General features: G+C 42.0%; 1 protein-coding gene across 9 annotated transcripts in view; it reads right to left on the reverse strand.

Moving 5' to 3' along the window:
* Window positions 1-19,362, reverse strand: part of SMARCA1 (SNF2 related chromatin remodeling ATPase 1) — a 100,827-nt gene that overhangs the window by 43,822 nt on the left and 37,643 nt on the right. For all 9 annotated transcript variants that reach the window (XM_017349732.4, XM_070066460.2, XM_070066459.2 and 6 more), the window contains 3 exons: window positions 17,114-17,246; window positions 12,922-13,070; window positions 6,876-6,995 (listed from right to left, as the gene is read on the reverse strand). In XM_017349732.4, the coding sequence (XP_017205221.1) occupies window positions 6,876-6,995; window positions 12,922-13,070; window positions 17,114-17,246 (402 nt within the window). The remainder of the gene's footprint in view (window positions 1-6,875; window positions 6,996-12,921; window positions 13,071-17,113; window positions 17,247-19,362) is intronic.

Consider the following 19,362-nt stretch of genomic DNA (forward strand, 5'->3'; position numbering starts at 1 on the left):
TATCATATTTTCAGAGCGGATGATAAACTAAGATGACCAGGGTGGTTAAAGATCTGTGAGCTCTCACAGTGTCTAAAGAAGTAAAGACTAAAGACATACATAATGGTGGCATTCACATATGTGACAGCCTATCAACTAGGAAAGAATTAAATTCTTTTTAGTTCCATAAGGTTAAAACTAATGTGGAGAGTTACAAGAAAGCGATTGCTACTCAACATAATCTAACAACTATGCACGGAGTGCCTAGTACATTATGTGCAAGCCAGTGTCAGGGATGCAAAGATGAATAAAATAGTATCTTTTATCAAGGAGCTTCTACATCAAATAAGACATTTTCTGAGAGCCAGACAACATAAAACAGTGAAATGAACTATCCTGAGTAGGATAAGATCCCAACACAACAATACTCAAAGGATGGCTATCTGTTCCAGACGCTATAAAATGGAATTTCTTAGTTACAAGAAAAGTTAGCGTAAATGACTTTTAAGGTGCTTCCTAACTGTAGGGTGCTATGACATATGGCTATTATAATGTGATGGCTGAGTAAAATGAGAAATGTTCACAGCAATGAAACAAATTTTGTCTTTACTTCAGATGGATGAACATGATGTGACAGTATGGAAAATAAATTTTATAAATTACCAATAGTTTATCTTTCTCAGTTGGAATGAAAAGAAATTAATAATAGTTCAAATTAATTTTCTGAAAGTAAAGTATTTGAACATTTAGCCTATACTTATTTGAAGGTATACATATTCAAATTTGAAGAAAGCACTAAAGGCCAATTCCAGGACTTTCAAAAACAGAAAAAATCATGATGATTTAGTTTGTTTTAAGCAAGAGTACACTAAAACTAATTTATTCAAGTTAATTTATTTAGGATCAATGTCAACCATCATGAACTTCATTTACCAGGTATAGTGGTAATATAATGCAATTGGTTCAACAAATCATACCTGAAAATCTACCTCAATTTATAATTCTCTGGATTTATAAACAATATTCTTTCAGATTTTCTTTTATTTTTTTTTATTTTTTATTTTTTGACAGGCAGAGTGGACAGTGAGAGAGAAAGACAGAGAGAAAGGTCTTCCTTTGCCGTTGGTTCACCCTCCAATGGCCGCCGTGGCCAGCGCGCTGCAGCCGGCGCACCACGCTGATCCGGTGGCAGGAGCCAGGAGCCAGGTGCTTTTCCTGGTCTCCCATGGGGTGCAGGGCCCAAGCACTTGGGCCATCCTCCACTGCACTCCCTGGCCACAGCAGAGAGCTGGCCTGGAAGAGGGGCAACCAGGACAGAATCCGGCGCCCCGACCGGGACTAGAACCCGGTGTGCCGGCGCCGCTAGGCGGAGGATTAGTCTAGTGAGCCGCGGCGCCGGCCTCTTTCAGATTTTCAATTCTCTTCAAAAAGTAATTTGAACCTGTTGGCTGAACCTATCTAGAAAATATGAAGGAAAAGAAATAAAATAATCTCAGCTCAGAATATTCAAAAATTCTGACTTTAGATGTCATTATTACTCTCAAACATTACACAATAAAAGAGCAAATAATCTCAATTTTTATTAAAAGCTCTATATATCTGTTTGTCATTATTTTGCTGGAAGTAGAAGCATAGGAAAACTTGTTAACAGAAATAGTTTACTAAGTCTCATTGTGGAGAAGATGCTCCAATGACTTTTAGACTGCACTATTTAGTGTTTTCCACTTCATACAATACTTATAATACCAATATGCTTATAAGAATGATTAATAAAATTCATATCACATAATGAGAGCTACGAAGCTCATTAGGAAGGCAATTTCTATTCTGTGCAGAGGCCGCCACCTCGATCTCAGCAGGATAAGACAGTTAAGATTACAGATACAACCAGACAGATATAAGTTAGGAAACGAAGAACTATCAGCTACAATGATAGTGATAAAGCATTATCAGCACACTATCTACTAATGGCACATTTCTCATTTTTCAGTAAAATCAAGACCTAAGAATGAGCTTTTCACTTTAATTCATTTCCATCAGTTCAAAAACACAATTATTTTATGGAACAACCTCAACAACAAAATAATGACAAAACTGGATTATAACTCAACAAAATAAAAACTACAAGTACATATTGATAAATAACAGAATATATAAATCAACTAGAGAAAAGAGTAGCTCTTTTTACAGAAAAATCCCAATCAAAAACTCTGGATGGAATGAGGGAAACACAAAATTGTCCCGAGGCAAACACCACAGTACTAACTCTTGCAGGGAAGTTCCATCAATTAGATGATAAAAATCAGTGGAGTCAAAGTTCTGGGAATATCTCCTTCAAGATTATTTATCAAAATGGTAACTTCACGGTAGAGAAACCCGGCAGGTACTGTCGCTCCCCCTCTTCGTGGAGGAACGACACAGGACCCTGCGCTGTTCTTTTGTCTGCTCGGCCCTCCCCGGGTTTGCTGCTGGTTCTTCCCGGGTTGGCTACCGACCCTTCCACCTCCGTGGAAGGGCGGTTCCCCCTGCCACTTTCCCCACTTCCGCGGGGGAGAGGCACACCGCCGGCCGGCTCTCTCGGGGGCTGCACAGGTGTTCCTTCAGATAGATGTTCCTGGTGCATGTTGTCTCTCTCCTCCTTTATAGTCCTCTTCCGCCAATCCCAACTCTGCTACCCACACGCCGAGTACGCTGCTCTCCTCCAATCAGGAGCAGGTCCTACAGTTTATTGGTTGAACTGGAGGCAGCTGTGTAGAAGCTGTTACTCCTCTCCCAGCGCCATATTGTGGGAGAGCAGATGCATAGAATAAGTCTTAATTCCAGTAACAGTCTAGTCCGAGTTGCTCCCAGTTGCTCCCCACAGGTACCACCTCAACAAAGTGATCACATTTCCTCCCCAGTAATAAAATATAACAGCATCACATACTCCCTGATATGATGTAGTGAGGATATAATATGCTTTCTGTGGTATTCTTGCCCCCATATGCATCGTCTCAGTCAAATCATGAGAAAATATTAGAGAAACTCCAAGAGAAACTACAGAGGAACTGACGAATACTCCTCAAAAGTGTCAAAGGAGGCAGGAGTCTGGCATAGTGGTTACGTCATCAGTTAAGACACCCGCATCCCATATTGGAGGGCCTGGGTTCACATTCTAGCTCCACTTCAATTCCAGCTTCCTACCAATGCAGATGTTGGAAAGTGGCAGGTGATGGCTCGAGTAAATGGGTCCCTAACACCTACATAGGAGACCTAGATTCAGGCCACTGCTAGAATTTGGGGAGTGGACCAGCAGAAAGAAGTGTTCCCTCTCTCTCTCCCTCCTCCCTCTTAAATAAATAAATATTTTTTAACTGTCATGGTCATAAAAGACAAGCAAAGAGTGAGGAACTGTCACAGATGAGAAGATAGGAAACTGAGCAACAAAAATGCAATTCAGTCAAGAGAAAGAGAAGAATGCCGCAGACTAGGAGAAAATTTTACAGAAGACATAACTGACTAAAGGATCATTATGCAAAACCTACAAAGAACTCTTAAACTCAACAATAAAAAAAAAAAAACAAATAGGGGCCGGCGCCGTGTCACAGCAGGTTAAAGCCCTGGTCTGAAGTGCTGGCATCCCATATGGGTGCCGGTTCTAGTCCTGGCTTCTCCACTTCCAATCCAGCTCTCTGCTATGGCCTGGGAAAGCAGTGGAAGATGGTCCAAGTCCTTGGGCCCCTGCACCCACGTGGGAGACCCGAGAGAGGCTCCTGGCTCCTGGCTTCAGATCAGCACAGCTCTGGCCATTGCAACCATCTGGGGAGTGAACCAGTGGATGGAAGATCTCTCTCTCTCTCTCGGATGGAAGATCTCTCTCTCTCTCTCTCTCTCTACCTCTCTCTGTAACTCTGTCTTTCAAATAAGTGAAATAAATCTTAAAAAAAAAAAGAAAACAAACAGGGGTGGGCACTTGACACAATGATTAAGATGCCACTTGCAATGCCCACATCCTAAACTGAGTTCCCAGCTCCCAGCTTCAGCCCGGCTAGCTCTGGTTGTCGTAGGTATTTGAGGAGTGAACCAACAGATGGAAGAGATTTCTTCTTCTTCCTTTTCTTTCTCTCAAATAAATAAAATATTTTTTAATTTTTAAAAGAAAAAGCAATTTAAAAATGGACCAAAGAAGCTATACAAGGGTACCTCAAAATGTTTGTGGAAAAGCAGAATTAAAAGACATTTGGTGCAAAAAGTTTTTGAACTTCATTAATATTTTTTACATAGCATCCATATTCCACAAACTATTTTAAGTATCCTCCAAAGGATGGTAATTAAGTATGTGAAAAAATATTCATCATGTGTCATTAAGGAACTGAAAATCTGGGGGCAGATCGTGGCATAGCATGTTAAGCTGGAATACCATATGGGCTCTGGTTCATGTCCTGGCTGCTCCACTTCCCATCCACTCCCTGCTACTGGCCTGGGAAAGCAGCAGAAGATAGTCCAAGTGCCTGGGCCACTGTCACCCACATGGGAGACCCAGAAGAAATTCCTGGCTCCGGGCTTCTTACTTGAGCCTGGCCCAGCCCTGGCTGTTGCAGACATTTGAGGAGTGAACCAGAGGATGAAAGACTGATACTTCTCTCTCCCCACCCTGCTTTGCCTCTGTAATTTTGCCATTCAAATAAACAAATCTTTCAACGAAAAAGGAATTTAAAATGTAAAAAAACAGTGAGAAATTACTGTACATTAGAATGGTGAAAATTTAAAACACTGCTAACACCAAATGCTGGTGAGGATGTAAAGCAACAGGAACTCTCATTCACTGCTGATGGGAATGCAAAGTGGTACAGGTACTCTGGAAGACGGTTTGGAAGTTCCTTATGAACTATACATACGCTCACCACAGGATCCAGCAATCATGCTCCTTGGACTTTACCCAAAGGGGTTAAAAATTATACCCACAAAAAGCCTGCACACATTTCATACAAGCTGTATTCTTAACTCTGAAGCAACCAAGATGTCCTTCAGCAGGTGATAGATAAATATACTGTTGTGTACTCAGATGATGGAATATCACTCAGCACTAAAAAAGACCTATCAAGCCACAAAAGAACATGTAGGAAACCTAAATAAATGTTACTAAGTTAAAGAAGCTACCTACAACTATATTACATTTTGGAAGTGGTGAAACTATGGAGTCACTCAAAAGATCAGTGGTTTCTGGGGCCTGACAGAGGGGAGGGATGAAGAAGTGGAGCACAGAAGATTTTTAGGGCTGTGAAACTACTCTGAATAATATTATAATTGTAAATACACATCATACGTCACTAGACATTTCTCAAAAGCCACAGAATATACCACACCAGGAGAGAATCCTAACAGAACTGATGGCTTTGGATGAGAATGATGTACTAACATTCTCACAGATCCATGACGTCACGTATCACTCTGCTGTGGGATGCTAACAGGTGGCAAGGCTGTGCAGTGCTGGGGGAGGGTATATGAGAACTCTCTGCTGTCTTCTTGATGTTCTTATAAACATGTAAGTGCTCTTTAAAAAACAAAGTCTAGTTTTTAAAAGATGCAATGTGGGATGCTATATTAGCTCCCCTCAAAACCAAAAGGACACTAGGAGAAAAACTTGTTAACACCCTGGCCTGAAGCACCAGCATCCCATATGGGCGCCGGTTCGAAATCCGGCTGCTCCACTTCCACAGCTCTCTGTTTGTGGCCTGGGAGAGCAATGGAAGTTGGCCCAGGTCCTTGAGCCCCTGCACCCGCGTGGGAGACCCAGAAGAAACTCCTGGCTCCTGGCTTCGGATCGGTGCAGCTCCGGCCGTTGTGGCCAATTGGGAAGTGAACCATCGGATGGAAGACCTCTCTCTCTGCTTCTCCTCTCTCTGTTATCTTTCAAATAAATAAATAAATCTTTAAAAAATTGTGCTAATATCCTAGACCTGAAAATTATGCTAACATGTAAGTTGTTAACATCAGGGAAAGCTGAGTGTGAAAGCTGAGCTGCTTTTACAACCATTCTGTAAGTCTAAATTCATGTCAAAATAAAAAGCTTTAAAATTACAGCCTTATTTTCAGCTTAAAGAACAGAAATACAACCTTCACTTCTTCAACAGACCCTTGCTGTCCATGCAATATCTTATAATGCATTATTTTATAAATGAGACCACATGTAACAAAGTCTTTCTGGCATTTAAATAACTAAATGTTGATAATATTATTCCTCCTACAGTTAATAGTATCAGGCATTATTCTAATTATTTCATGATTATTAACTTCTTTCATCTTCAGAATCACTCTGTGATATAACTACGATAACCCCCATATCATAGGTGAGAAAACTGAGTACCCAAAGTCACTTAACTGAATTAGTGATAGAATTGAGATTTAAGCTCCAGATTTCAGGAACTCAATCACATTCCTAAACTGCTTCCCAGGAGCAAAAGTAGTAATACAGGTTGAACATCCCTAATCCAAAACCCAAAATCAGAAACTTTTTGAACACTAACCCTCAAAATATTTTAGATTTTAGAGCATCTTGGACTTCAGATTTTTAGATTAGGGAAGCTCAACCTGTCAAAGTCTATGCAAAAGTCTACCCCAGAAACTCCAAAATATGAAACACTTCTGGTCCCAAAACATTTCAGATAAGGGATACTCAATGTGTATACTCAGTGTGTGCAGCAGCAGCAGCAGCAAAAATGATGATAATATAATGATGATGATGATGATGATAAGCCAAAATATACTAAAGATAGCCTTGCACGAGATCTCTTCACCAACGATAAAATGTCACTTAGAGCAGAGTATTATAACACATTAAGCGTCAGTGTTATTTTATGATTGTCACAGGAAGAAAGGTTAATTTGAGGGTCTAACTGTTGAGGACAAAAAATTACCTTTTGTTTTTCTCTATAATCTTCTCCTTCAAACTTGTACAAACTTTGTTCAACGTCCATTCTAAAATTCCTTAGAGAAGACTCTCCCATTTTCTTCAAGCGTTCATTCATCTCTGCAGTCTAATGTTTAATATAGTAAAATGAGATTATCATTATATTTCTTATAAAATTTACAGATTCTCTCTCTTTATAAAAGTCAGGTTTTGACATAAAATATCCAGTCTGTTCATTTGTGAACTAAAAATGCAATGTTAACATCAAACATTAATGTAAATTTAACTTGTTCAAGGATTTTAAATACTTAAAGGTGTTTCTCAAGTATTCTCATTTCAGCTTTAAATCTTTTATCATTGAAGATGAGCCATGTGAAAATTTCTAATGGGACAAACAGTTCATGCTGAAATAAAAGTAATGTTGGAATAAAATAACACCTTTTACATAATGACATGAAACATACTAAGACAAGATTGTTCAAAATGCAGAAGAGACCTCAAAAATAAAATCATCTAAAAAGCAAACTTAACCAATTTGCAGGATACACGAGTGTAGTTACTACGGTTTAGATATGATTTGATCCTTCAGAGGGTATATATTTTAGAAGTGTGGGGCCGACGCCGCGGCTCAACAGGCTAATCCTCCGCCTTGCGGCGCCGGCACACCGGGTTCTAGTCCCGGTCAGGACGCCGGATTCTGTCCCGGTTGCCCCTCTTCCAGGCCAGCTCTCTACTATGGCCCGGGAGTGCAGTGGAGGATGGCCCAAGTGCTTGGGCCCTGCACCTGCATGGGAGACCAGGATAAGTACCTGGCTCCTGCCGTCAGATCAGCGCAGTGCGCCGGCCGCGGCGGCCATTGGAGGATGAACCAACGGCAAAGGAACACCTTTCTGTCTCTCTCTCACTGTCCACTCTGCCTGTCAAAAAAAAAAGTGTGGGCCCCAATGTCATGTGGAGTGAAGGAGCAGGATCTTTAAAAGATGGTGATTAGGTCTTTAAAAGGGTTTAATGCTTACTCTGCGGAGCAGGTTAGGGCTCACAGGAATACATTCCCATTCTTGCAGGGCTGGATTAGACCCCATGCGAGGGAACGAACTTCCGACGTTTGAAGTCCATTGTTTTACATCTTAATCCTATCCCCAACATTTCTGAGGTAGATGAGGCTTTATGAAAGTTTTATTGGCAGGCACTGTGGCTCACTAGACTAATCCTCTTCCTTGGTGCTGGCATACCGGGTTCTAGTCCCAGTCGGGGTGCCGGATTCTGTCCCAGCTGCCCCTCTTCCAGGCCAGCCCTCTGCTGTGGCCAGGGAGTGCAGTGGAGGATGGCCCAAGCGTTTGGGCCCTGCACCCGCATGGGAGACCAAGAGAAGCACCTAGCTCCTGGCTTCGGATCAGCACAGCACGCTGGCCGTAGCGGCCACTTGGGGGGTGAACCAACGGTAAAAGGAAGACCTTTCTCTCTCTCTCTCTCTCTCTCACTGTCTAACTCTGCCTGTCAAAAAATAAATAAATAAAAAGAAAGTTTTATTGAAAACCAAGTATTGTAAGGTCACTTTTAAGGCTTCTTTTAAAAGTTAGTATAAAATATTTGCATGTTTTTGTTTTGTCTCCTGGTAGGTTCTTGACCAAATTTTGATTACATCCCAAAATAAAGTTAACTTTTCTCATGGTGTTGTATTTTGTTGAACAGCACTCAAATTCCTTGATATTTATTTTGTGCATAGCCTTATCCTTGGTTATTTCCCTTTTCATCTTTCCTGCTTACTTTCATGCTCATTTCTCTTTCTGCAATGCACACAGCATCTAACTCCTAAATAAGCATACTTCAACAAGACTAGAGATTTCTGATTCATTGATGGAATAAGTACAGTAGAAAGGTTTGGCAATTTAGTTAAGGTGTGTTTGTCTTTTTATATGTATGCCTACTTGTTATTCTTATATCTATCTTAATTAAAACTAGAATCTGAGACTTTGATATACAAAAGCATAAGTGAAAATTTCTAAAAAAATAATAAAACCTACTGATACTGAAATTGCCACTGGTAGTTGACTTTTAAAAATACATATAAACATATTTAGAAACCCAGTTTTTACATATGTTAACAGATATACATTAGGCAGTACTAAACAATACTGTGGTGATGGCAATAAGAAGTTTCTTTCTTTGCCCTGGTTCTTTTCATCCTTGTCTTTTGTAATCCCCTACACATAGCATTAACAAAACTGTGCCATATGTTTTTTTCTTAGTATTCATAAATTTTAAAATGGAAAATCATTGTTACTAGTTGATGTGATGTGGTATATGGGCAAAATTCTTATTAAACAGAAATTCAGTAAAAAAAAGGTAAACTAAACTGAGTTATAATGATAGTTGTCAGTCATTATAAGCAATTATATTCAAAGACAAAAAATGGACTAATTTGCTTCCATTCTTTATGGAATGTTTGCAATAAAATTCCAAGTTGTTTGGAATCACATTATTGCTGCTTTACATCTTAACTCATGTACCAGAGTTAAACTAAGAAAAAGAAAGAAACATGGACTTCACCTATTATCCAGCTTTAGATATTACAGTAAGTGACTCTTGAGTCTTTCCTTATTTATCTGTCATAGAATATTCTGTTACAATTATTTTTTAATCTGAAAAATTAGCTTGCTTCTTCCTATCAAAGAAAAGAATAGTTTTGTTTTGAATTCTTTTTTACCTTACTCATTACAAATAGTCTTCGGGGGCCAGCGCTGTAGCGCAGCGGTTAAAGCCCTGGCCTGAAGTGCCAGCATCCCATATAGGCGCCAGTTCTAGTCCCGGCTGCTCCTCTTCCAATCCAGCTCTCTGCTATGGCCTGGGATAGCAGTAGAAGACGGCTGGGGACCTTTGACCCCTGCACCCACGTGGGAGACCCAGAAGAAGCTCCTGGCTCCTGGCTTCAGATTGGCGCAGCTCCAGCTGTTGCAGCTATCGGGGGAGTGATCCAGCAAATGGAAGACCTCTCTCTGTCTCTACCTCTCTCTTTGTCTTTCAAATAAATAAAATAAATCTTTTAAAAAATAGTCTTTGGTGACTTTCAGGTAATGATGTGATATTAACACATTAAGTGTGTTTAGATAAATAACCTGCAAAGGCTAAGTCAACACTTTGCTTTGTGGAGTTTTTCAAAATGAATGGATTTTTAATTTATTTGTGGCTTATAAATTTTAACAGCTGAGCTATGAATCCCTGACATTTTTTATTTGCAACCAAATTGCCACAAAGCTTAACTAAATGATGTTTAATTCTATGTAAGCATAGAGGGGACAGAAGTGAAGCAAAGCGAATTTTGAGCCAGGATCTGAATTCCTTAACAGGAATATTCATCCTACGTCTGAACATGTACAATTATACAGAACTTTTCTCCAAATGAGAATTCCACTAGGTTCAAGATAAGTTTGCAGGTCGGCGCTGTGGCTTAGTGGGTTAAAGCCCTGGCCTGCAGCAACAGCATCCCATATGGGCACTGGTTCGAGTCCCAGGTGCTCCACTTCCAATCCAGCTCCCTGCTAATGTGCCTGGGAAGGCAGTGGAGGATGGTCCAAGTCCTTGGACCCCTGCACCCAAAGGGGAGACCCGGAAGAATCTCCTGGCTCCTGGCTTCGGATCGACTCAACTCCAGCTGTTGCAGCCACTTGGGGAGTTACCAGAGGAAGGAAGACCTCTCCCTTTCTGTCTCTGCCTCTCTCTGTAACTCTTTCAAACAAATAAATTTTTGAAAAAAGATAAGTTTGCTAAATACTGGACTGGATTTCTCATAAATATGCTAGTTTGTATATTTAAAATCAAGAAATAAGGCATTTAGAAAAATAACACCAGGGCTGCTGTTGTGGCATAGCGGGTAAAACTGCCACCTGCAGTGCCAGCATCCAATATGGGTTCCGGTTCAAGTCCCAGCTGCTCCTATTCCAATCTGGTTCCTTGCTAATGCACCTAGGGAAGCAGTGGAGGATGGCCCAAGTGCTTGGGCCCCTACACCCACGTGGGAGACCTGGAAGAAGCTCCTGGCTCCTGGCTTCGGATCAGCTCAGCTTCAGCTGTTGCGGCCATTTGGGGAGTGAACCAGCAGATAGAAGGCCTTTATCTGTAACTCTACCTCTCAAATAAATAAACAGAATCTTAAAAAAAAAAAAAAGAAAAACAACACCTTTATCATCTGACATCAGTTCTAGTAATTAAAGTAGCCCAGATTTTCAGACTGAGACAAGATCAGTTGTTTGGTATTTTTGTTTAGTTGTTTATTTGAGTAAACACAGACCTCTTTAGAGATGTAAAAGTGCTACATGAAAAATTCTGTTAGCAGACTCTGATGTCTTCTTAACTTCCAGATTTTATAAATAGAAAAATTAAAGAATTTTTAAGAACAGAGCCTGGCGCTGTGGCTCCCTTGGTTAATCCTCCACCTCCGCAGGTGCCAGCATCCCATATGGGCGCTGGGTTCTAGTCCCGGTTGCCCCTCTTCCAGTCCAGCTCTCTGCTGTGGCCCGGGAGGGCAGTGGAGGATGGCCCAAGTGCTTGGGCCCTGCACCCGCATGGGAGATCAGGAGGAAGCACCTGGCTCCTGGCTTCGGATCGGCGCAGCGCACCAGCCGTAGCAGCCATTTGCGGGGTGAACCAGCGGAAGGAAGACCTTTCTCTCTGTCTCTCTCACTAACTCTGCCTATCAAATAAAAAAAAAGAATTCTTAAGAACAAACATTATAACAGTATTCAGAAGATCCATATTTTCCCTTGAGGTCCAGAAAAAAGTGATATTTTACCCTCTCTCTAAATTATGTGCTTCTCACAATTTAAAGTTACTTTCCAATAATGCACAAAATGAACTGAATCCAAATATGTGTGTTGATTTTTAATGAGACTTTTGGTGGGACAGTTAAGCCTATGTAATTATAGTTGCTCTCTCATGTATTCTATAAATATTTAAGGGATTTTTTAAAATTCTATATCATGTTGGTAGATCAAATATAACATTAAATTTAGAAACTAACCATTTAGGAAACAATTGGACATTTGAATACTAACTAGATATTTGATGTTATTAAAGAATTACTGGGTTATTCAGGTGGGACACTAGTATAATGGTATAATGAATATGTCTTTGAGGAGTCCTTATATTTTAGAAATATGAATATGAGACCACAAAGGTTTGAAAAAACAGAATTAAAAGATAAGTTTATTTTGGTGCAAAACAAGCTTAAACCCATGCATAGTTACTTTTTAATTTTTTAACAATTTTTTATTTATATAAGGTGAACAAACTTCATATATCTCATATATACAGACTTAGGTACATAGTGATACTTCCCATGCTATCTTCCCTTCTGCCCATACTCCCACTCTGTCTCCTCCTTCCTTATTCTTTCTTTTAATTTTTATAGTGACATACTTTCAGTTTATTTTATAATCATAAGCTTAATCTTCCACTAAGTAAATAATTCAAAATAGAAGAAAAAACACTATTCTACAACAGTAGAGACAAAGGCTGTAAAGAATAATCAATTTTCAAAATGTCAATTTTGCTCATATATATTACAATTTGTTTTACTCTATCAGTTACCACATATCAGAGAAAACATGATATTTCTCCTTTGGGGACTGACTTATTTCACTAAGCATAATGGTTTACAGTCATGTGTAGTGGTTACAAGGGACATTTTCAATGAACTTTTTGAAGACCCCCTCATATATACAATTTCATTTTTTTCCTAACCCAATGCAAAAAAAAAAAACCCTTAAAATGTAAGTCTTTATACGTATGGTAAAAAGGAAAATTTACTTCGCTTTTAAGCACAGTATTTTCAGTGAGCACTATTCAATAAGAATAAGAGTACTCAATTTTAAATCCTAGCCTTTCTCACCAATGTTTGAAAAAACCTAATCCACCCTAGAAATAAATAGGCAAGTTCTTAGAGAGAATGTAAGCTACTTGAATCACTGTTAAGTACAATGCAAGTACAGTAGTATGCTGAAGTATGTTGATTTTAAAACAATCCAACATAAAAACAGAGCACTATGGTAACTAACCTTCCTTTCTCCTCTTTCCAGAATAGTTGTAATATCTTCATCTGTCAGCTCGCTTTCCTTTGAAGCAAAAACATGGGTGGCTCCATGGCGGATCATCTGTAACATTTCGTCTTTTGCCAGCTTGTTAGACTGCTGGTCAATGAGTCTTCCTAATATAAAAATTAAAGTTGCATATATGCAATTATATTCCCAAGAGAGTATACCATATTAATTCTAATCAGACACTACTACATTTCATCATACATAAAGCTTTGTAAGAACAAGAGAACTAGTGAGGTTTTTTTTAAGATTTATTTATTTATTTGAGAGGTAGAGTCAGAGAGAGAGAAAAAAACATCTTGCATCTGCTGGTTCATTCCCCAAATGGCCACAATGGCTCCTGCTAAGCTGATCTGAAGCCAGGAGCCAGGAGTTCCAGGTCTCCGACACAGGTAAAGCACCTGGACCATCTTCCACTGTTTTCCCAGGCCGTAAGCAGAGAGCTGGATAGGAAGAGGAGCAGTTGAGATAGAAACTGGAGCCACCAGGCACTGCAGGCGGAGGCTTAGACTACTATGCCACAGAGCAGGCCCTTGAAAACTAGTGACTTTTTAAAGTCATTTAATGAACATGCTTTCTATTTTAACATGAATTTCCTTCTGTAAAATTCCGTGAAAACTCCAGACAGGAACAGGATTTAGTCTAGCAGTCAAGACACCTGCACCCCCCATCTGAGTGCCTAGGTTCAATTCCTGACTCTGGCTCCTGACTCCAGCTTCCTGCTAGTGCAGACTCTGGAAAGCAGAGTCTGGCTCAAGTAACTGAGTTCTTAGCTCCCATATGGAGACCTGGATTGCATTGCCAGCTACTGGCTCTGGCTTCAGCCCAGTCTTGGCCATTGGGGGTATGTGAGGAGTGAACCAGTGGATAGGACTGTGGGGAGCAATCCGGACTAGACTAAGTTACTCGAATTAGGACTTATTCTATGCATCTGCTCTCCCACAATATGGCGCTGGGAGAGAAGTAAACAGCTTCCGCACAGCTGCCTCCAGTTCAACCAATTAACTGTAGGACTTGCTCCTGATTGGAGAGCAGCGTACTCAGCCGAGTTGGGATTGGCGGAGGAGGACTATAAAGGAGGAGAGAGACGGCATGCACCAGAAACATCTATGGGGAACATCTAAGGGAACCCGTGCAGCCCCCGAGAGAACCGGCCGGCGGTGTGCCGCTCCCCTGCGGAAGTGGGGAATGCGGCCAGGGGGAACTGCCCTTCCACGGAGGTGGAAGGGATAGTAGCCAACCCGGGAAGAACCAGCAGCAAACCCGGGGAGGGCCGAGCAGACAAAAGAACAGCGCAGGGTCCTGTGTTGCTCCTCCACGAAGAGGGGGAGCGACATAATGGTGCCGTGACTCGGATAGGAAACCTAGCTCGGATTAGGAAACCTAGGACGGATAGCAAACTTAGGAGGGAAGAAACGGGAAGAAATGGGAAAATACCGGAGAGAGAAACTAGCAAACAGCCTAGGGAAAAGCCGGACGAAAAAGGAGCCGGAAGAAGCTATTGAAAGCCTAGGCATAGACTCGAAACAGCCTAGGGAAAAACCGGACGAAAAAGGAGCCGGAAGAAGCTATTGAAAGCCTAGGCATAGACTCGGATACGGACTACGGGGGGAAGCTGGGAGAAATCTCTAAGGTCGAAAGCGAAAGTGAAAGCTAGAACAAACAGACTCGGACGCGGACTGTGGGGAGAGGCCAGGAGAAATGAGGGAGGAATATCGTTGGAGGAAAGCTTGGGGAAACATACCGGGTAGAGAAAAATGTTAGGGAAATTGAAGCCGCGGGGGGCAGGCCAAGGCGGAGACGAAAGCCACTTTGGGGTTCTCAAGTTAGCCCGGGAATAGGGGGCGAAAAGTTGAAACCAGAAGCTGAGACGTAAGCCAGATTGGGATCCGTCTGATTAGCCCGGGGAGCAAAGGACGGGAAGCCAAATCGTGGGGCGGAGACGTACGCTGGGTTGAATTCGCCAGGCTAGCCCGGGGAACTTAGATTGAATCCTAGTGGCGGAGACGCAAGCTACGCTGTGTTACTCGCGGAAGCCGCCGCGTGCAGAGAGAGCACGGGGCGTGAATAGATAGGGAACGCTGGCGTAGGCCGTGGTTCAGACGCGAAAGGGTTAAGCGTGGAGACCGCGGAGTGCGCGAACCCGAGCCGCGCAAAGCCGGGAAGCTGCGCAGATGAGAGAGGCGCGCGGGCTGAAGCGGCGCAGAGCCGGGAACCCGCCGGCGGGGCGAGGTGCCGGAAAGCCGCAGGGATAAGAGAAACAGAAGTTTGGAAGTGAAGTAAAAGAGAAATGGGAATGCTGGAAGATAGAAGTGAAATGGGAGAGGTAGGAATGCCCGGAGATAGAGAAATAGAGAAAAATAAGGCCTCCCCTCAACATGCCAATTAGAAGGCTTGGATTCGGTCTGCCCGATTAGTGAGGCGATGAGCACCTGGGCGGCTAGCCGCAGGTCATCGAAGACAAGCACGAATTAACATCAGTAAAGCTTCCCCACAATGCAACAATTAGGAGGCTTGGATTCGGTCTGCCTGATTTAAGGCGGTAAGCGCCAGCAAAGCTCGACCAGAGTATGAGCTGCAGGTCACCGAAGATAGGCACGAACCAACACTAATAAGTCTCCCCCACAATACGGCAATGAGAAGGCTTGGATTCGGTTTGCCTGATAGGTTTTGTAAGCCCCTGCGGGCAGAGCAGAGCATGCGCTGCAGGGCACCGAACACAGGCATGTATCAGCGCCTAAAAACCTCCTCACAATGGCGAAGAGAGGACCCGGATTCGGTTTTCCTGATTGATAGGACTTGTAAGAGCCTGTGGCAACTCTAGCAAGTAGAGCAGAGTGTGTGCCGCGGGACACCGAAGACAGGCGCGTATCAACGCTAAAAAATAAAAAGAAAGGGGGATCTGTGGGGAGCAATCCGGACTAGACTAAGTTACTCGAATTAGGACTTATTCTATGCATCTGCTCTCCCACAATATGGCGCTGGGAGAGAAGTAAACAGCTTCCGCACAGCTGCCTCCAGTTCAACCAATTAACTGTAGGACTTGCTCCTGATTGGAGAGCAGCGTACTCAGCCGAGTTGGGATTGGCGGAGGAGGACTATAAAGGAGGAGAGAGACGGCATGCACCAGAAACATCTATGGGGAACATCTAAGGGAACCCGTGCAGCCCCCGAGAGAACCGGCCGGCGGTGTGCCGCTCCCCTGCGGAAGTGGGGAATGCGGCCAGGGGGAACTGCCCTTCCACGGAGGTGGAAGGGATAGTAGCCAACCCGGGAAGAACCAGCAGCAAACCCGGGGAGGGCCGAGCAGACAAAAGAACAGCGCAGGGTCCTGTGTTGCTCCTCCACGAAGAGGGGGAGCGACATAGGACTACACATTCTCAATCTGCCTCTTAAATCAATCTTTTAAAAGAAAAAAATTTAAACCCAGAAGGACAATTTTTTATCATGCTCAAACTTTGTTTTTCAGATCAAACTTTTTTATATAGAAAGGAAACCTCTAATACATGTTTAAAAATCTTTTAAAAACTAGATATTTTAGGGCCAGTGCTGTAGCACAGCAAGTAAAGCCGCCGCCTGCAGTGCTAGAATTCCATATGGGGACCAGTTCTAGTCACGGCTGCCCCACTTCTGTTCCAGCTCTCTGCTGTGGCCCAGGAAAGCAGGGGAAGACAGTCCAAGTCCTTGGGCCCCTGCACCCGCATTGGGAGACCTGGAAGAAGCTCCTGGCTCCTGGCTTTGGATCAGCTCAGCTCCGGCCATTGTGGCCATTTAGGGAGTGAACCAGTGGATGGATGGAAGACCTTCTCTCTCTCTCTACCTCTGCCTCTCTCTCTACCTCTGCCTCTCTCTAACTCTGACTTTAAAGTAAATAAATAAAATCTTTTTTTAAAAAAACTAGATATTTTAGCTGCTAAATACTATCAGGTACTTTACAAGGCATGCTGTTAGTATTCAACTATAAGCTACTGGTGTTCAACTACTCCATACAGTGAATACAAGGGTATCAACAAGGAAGATTTTAGTTTACATCTTTGACTTTCTTCTCTACGAAAAGTGTGGTCAAACAATGTTTACTGAAAGTAATCCTGTTTAAAGAAAATCACATGTGTTTTTGCAGAACCAACTTAACAAAGTTTGTAAGCATAAATACCTTGTTGTATAACAATTGAATCAAGTCTCAGTTTTATCTCTGCTCTTTCCACAATCCTTTCTTCCACAGTGTTGTCGGTGATGAGACGGAATACACGTACTGGTTTCTTCTGACCAATACGATGAGCTCGATCCTAGTAGAAAGAGTCCTAATATGAGATATTGGATATCCTGGATAAAATTTAAGAGTACAGCAATCATACACTGTAAACTTCTGAAAATAAAATTAGCTTTCCATCTCTCTAGACCCACCACTTTGAAAGGAGAACAGTTAGTATTAAGACTATCTAAAGATCCTTAGGGACAAAGAAACTCTTAATGGGCAACTTCCAGAAAGACAAAAGGCAAAGTCCCTTTAAGATGAGGACAAGAGAGAGCAGAAAGCTTCTGTACTGAGTTGCTAAGTAACTTCCAGCCACTAAATTCAATCATCTTCCAAACTATCAGGTTTTATAAGTAAGGAACAAAGTAGCTAGCAAGGGTTGCTATGATGGCAAGAGTCTGCTTTATCTCAAAATCAAGCAGTTCTTTCTTCTTACTGAGGCAATTCAAAAATATGGATAAAAGGTCAGAAAAATTAATGGGATATTAATATCCTGACTATATAGTGGTCTACAATTGGCCCTATGGTTTATAGTTGGTAAAGGTGACAGGTGGCAACTTTTGGCAACATAAAAACATATAGGAAGAGGGGTTTTAAAACTCAGGAGCTGCTCCTTTCTGTTAGTGTGCATCGTGAGAGGTAGCAGGTAATGGCCCGAGTAGTTGGGTCTCTGCCACTCCTGTGAAAGACCTAGATTAGGTTCCTGGCTCCTAGCATCAGCCTGACCCAGTCCTTGATATTATGGGCATCTGAGGAGTGAACCAGTGGATGGGAACAAGTAGGCTTACCTATACTTAATCAACTAGATAGTTCAATACCATACTAAAATAATGAAAATTATGCCAAAAAATAGGGATTTTGAAATATCCCAATGTTCAGTATTTTTCTATTCCCTGTGATGATAGAAAGGACTTCTAAGTTATGTCTCATTGGCATATGACTTTCTATGGCTTCCAAAAAAGACAGTGACCTGTTTCTATTTCTTGGGATTTTGAATACATGGCTTTCTTGCATCTTTTTCCTTCAGAGCTTGTATTTCTTTATTTCAAAATTTAAGCCACACTGAGATAAACTGTAGCTGTAGTTCAATAAATGACACCAATCTATCAAAGGGCTTACCTTTAGTGTCAAGATGAAAGGCAAGATAAATAGCTCCCTGAAAAAATATTTTTTAAGTATAGAATAATTTTTGGATGGGATCTTAAGTACCCAATGTTTTCCTGTCATATATTCCTTTCTTGACCTTTTACGTCTCTCCTCAATTGTTTTATTACAAAAGGTAAAATCCTACCTCTCCCTATTTCAGTACAGAGGAATTTAATATATTTTGTTGTTAAGCAGAATAATAACAAATTAATTTTACCTTTTTCATCAAATCAAACGTATGTGTCCTTTTTGATCTTCAGGAATGGAGGGAAAAAAACTGCCCTGTGTGTTTCATGATAAAAGCCAAAATCAGGGGCCAGCACCGTGGTGTAGCAGGTTAAGCCACTGCCTGTGAAGCCAGCATCCCATAGGGGCACCAGTTCAAGTCCCAGCTCTCTGCTTCCTATCTAGCTCCCTGCTAATGCACCTGGGAAAGCAGCAGCAGATAGCCAAAGTTCTTGGGCCCCTGCACCCACGCGAGAGACCTGGAAGAGGCTCCTGGCTCCTGGTTGTGGCCTGGCCCAGCCCCGGACACTGCGGCCATTTGGAGAGTGAACCAGCAGATAGAAGATCTCTCTGTCTCTCCTGATCTGTCTGTAACTCTGCCTTGCAAAAAAATTAAAAATAATTAAATTTTTTTAAAAAGCCAAAACCAGCAGTGGGTGGCTGGCACAGCAGCTGCTCAGGACACCCACATCTCATGTGAGAGTGCCTGGGTTTGAGTCTCTGGCTCCTCCGCATTTGATTCAGCTTCCTGGCAATTTGAACCCCAAGAGGCAGCAAGTGATGGTTCAGGTACTTGGGTCCCTGCCATACGTGTGTAAGACCTGGACTGAGTTCTGGATGCCTGGCCCAGTCCCAGCTGTTGTGAGCATTTGAAGAGTAAACCAGTAGATGGAAGATATTTTTCTAAAGTCTCAGTCTCTCTCTGTCTCTCTCTCTCTCTGTCTCTCTCTCTCTCTCTCCCAAATAAAAGTATCTCTATAATAAAAGTCTCTTCT

Source organism: Oryctolagus cuniculus, chromosome X, assembly GCF_051225735.1.
Source record: "Oryctolagus cuniculus isolate XC-2025 breed Fujian yellow rabbit chromosome X, ASM5122573v1, whole genome shotgun sequence".
NCBI lineage: Eukaryota > Metazoa > Chordata > Mammalia > Lagomorpha > Leporidae > Oryctolagus > Oryctolagus cuniculus.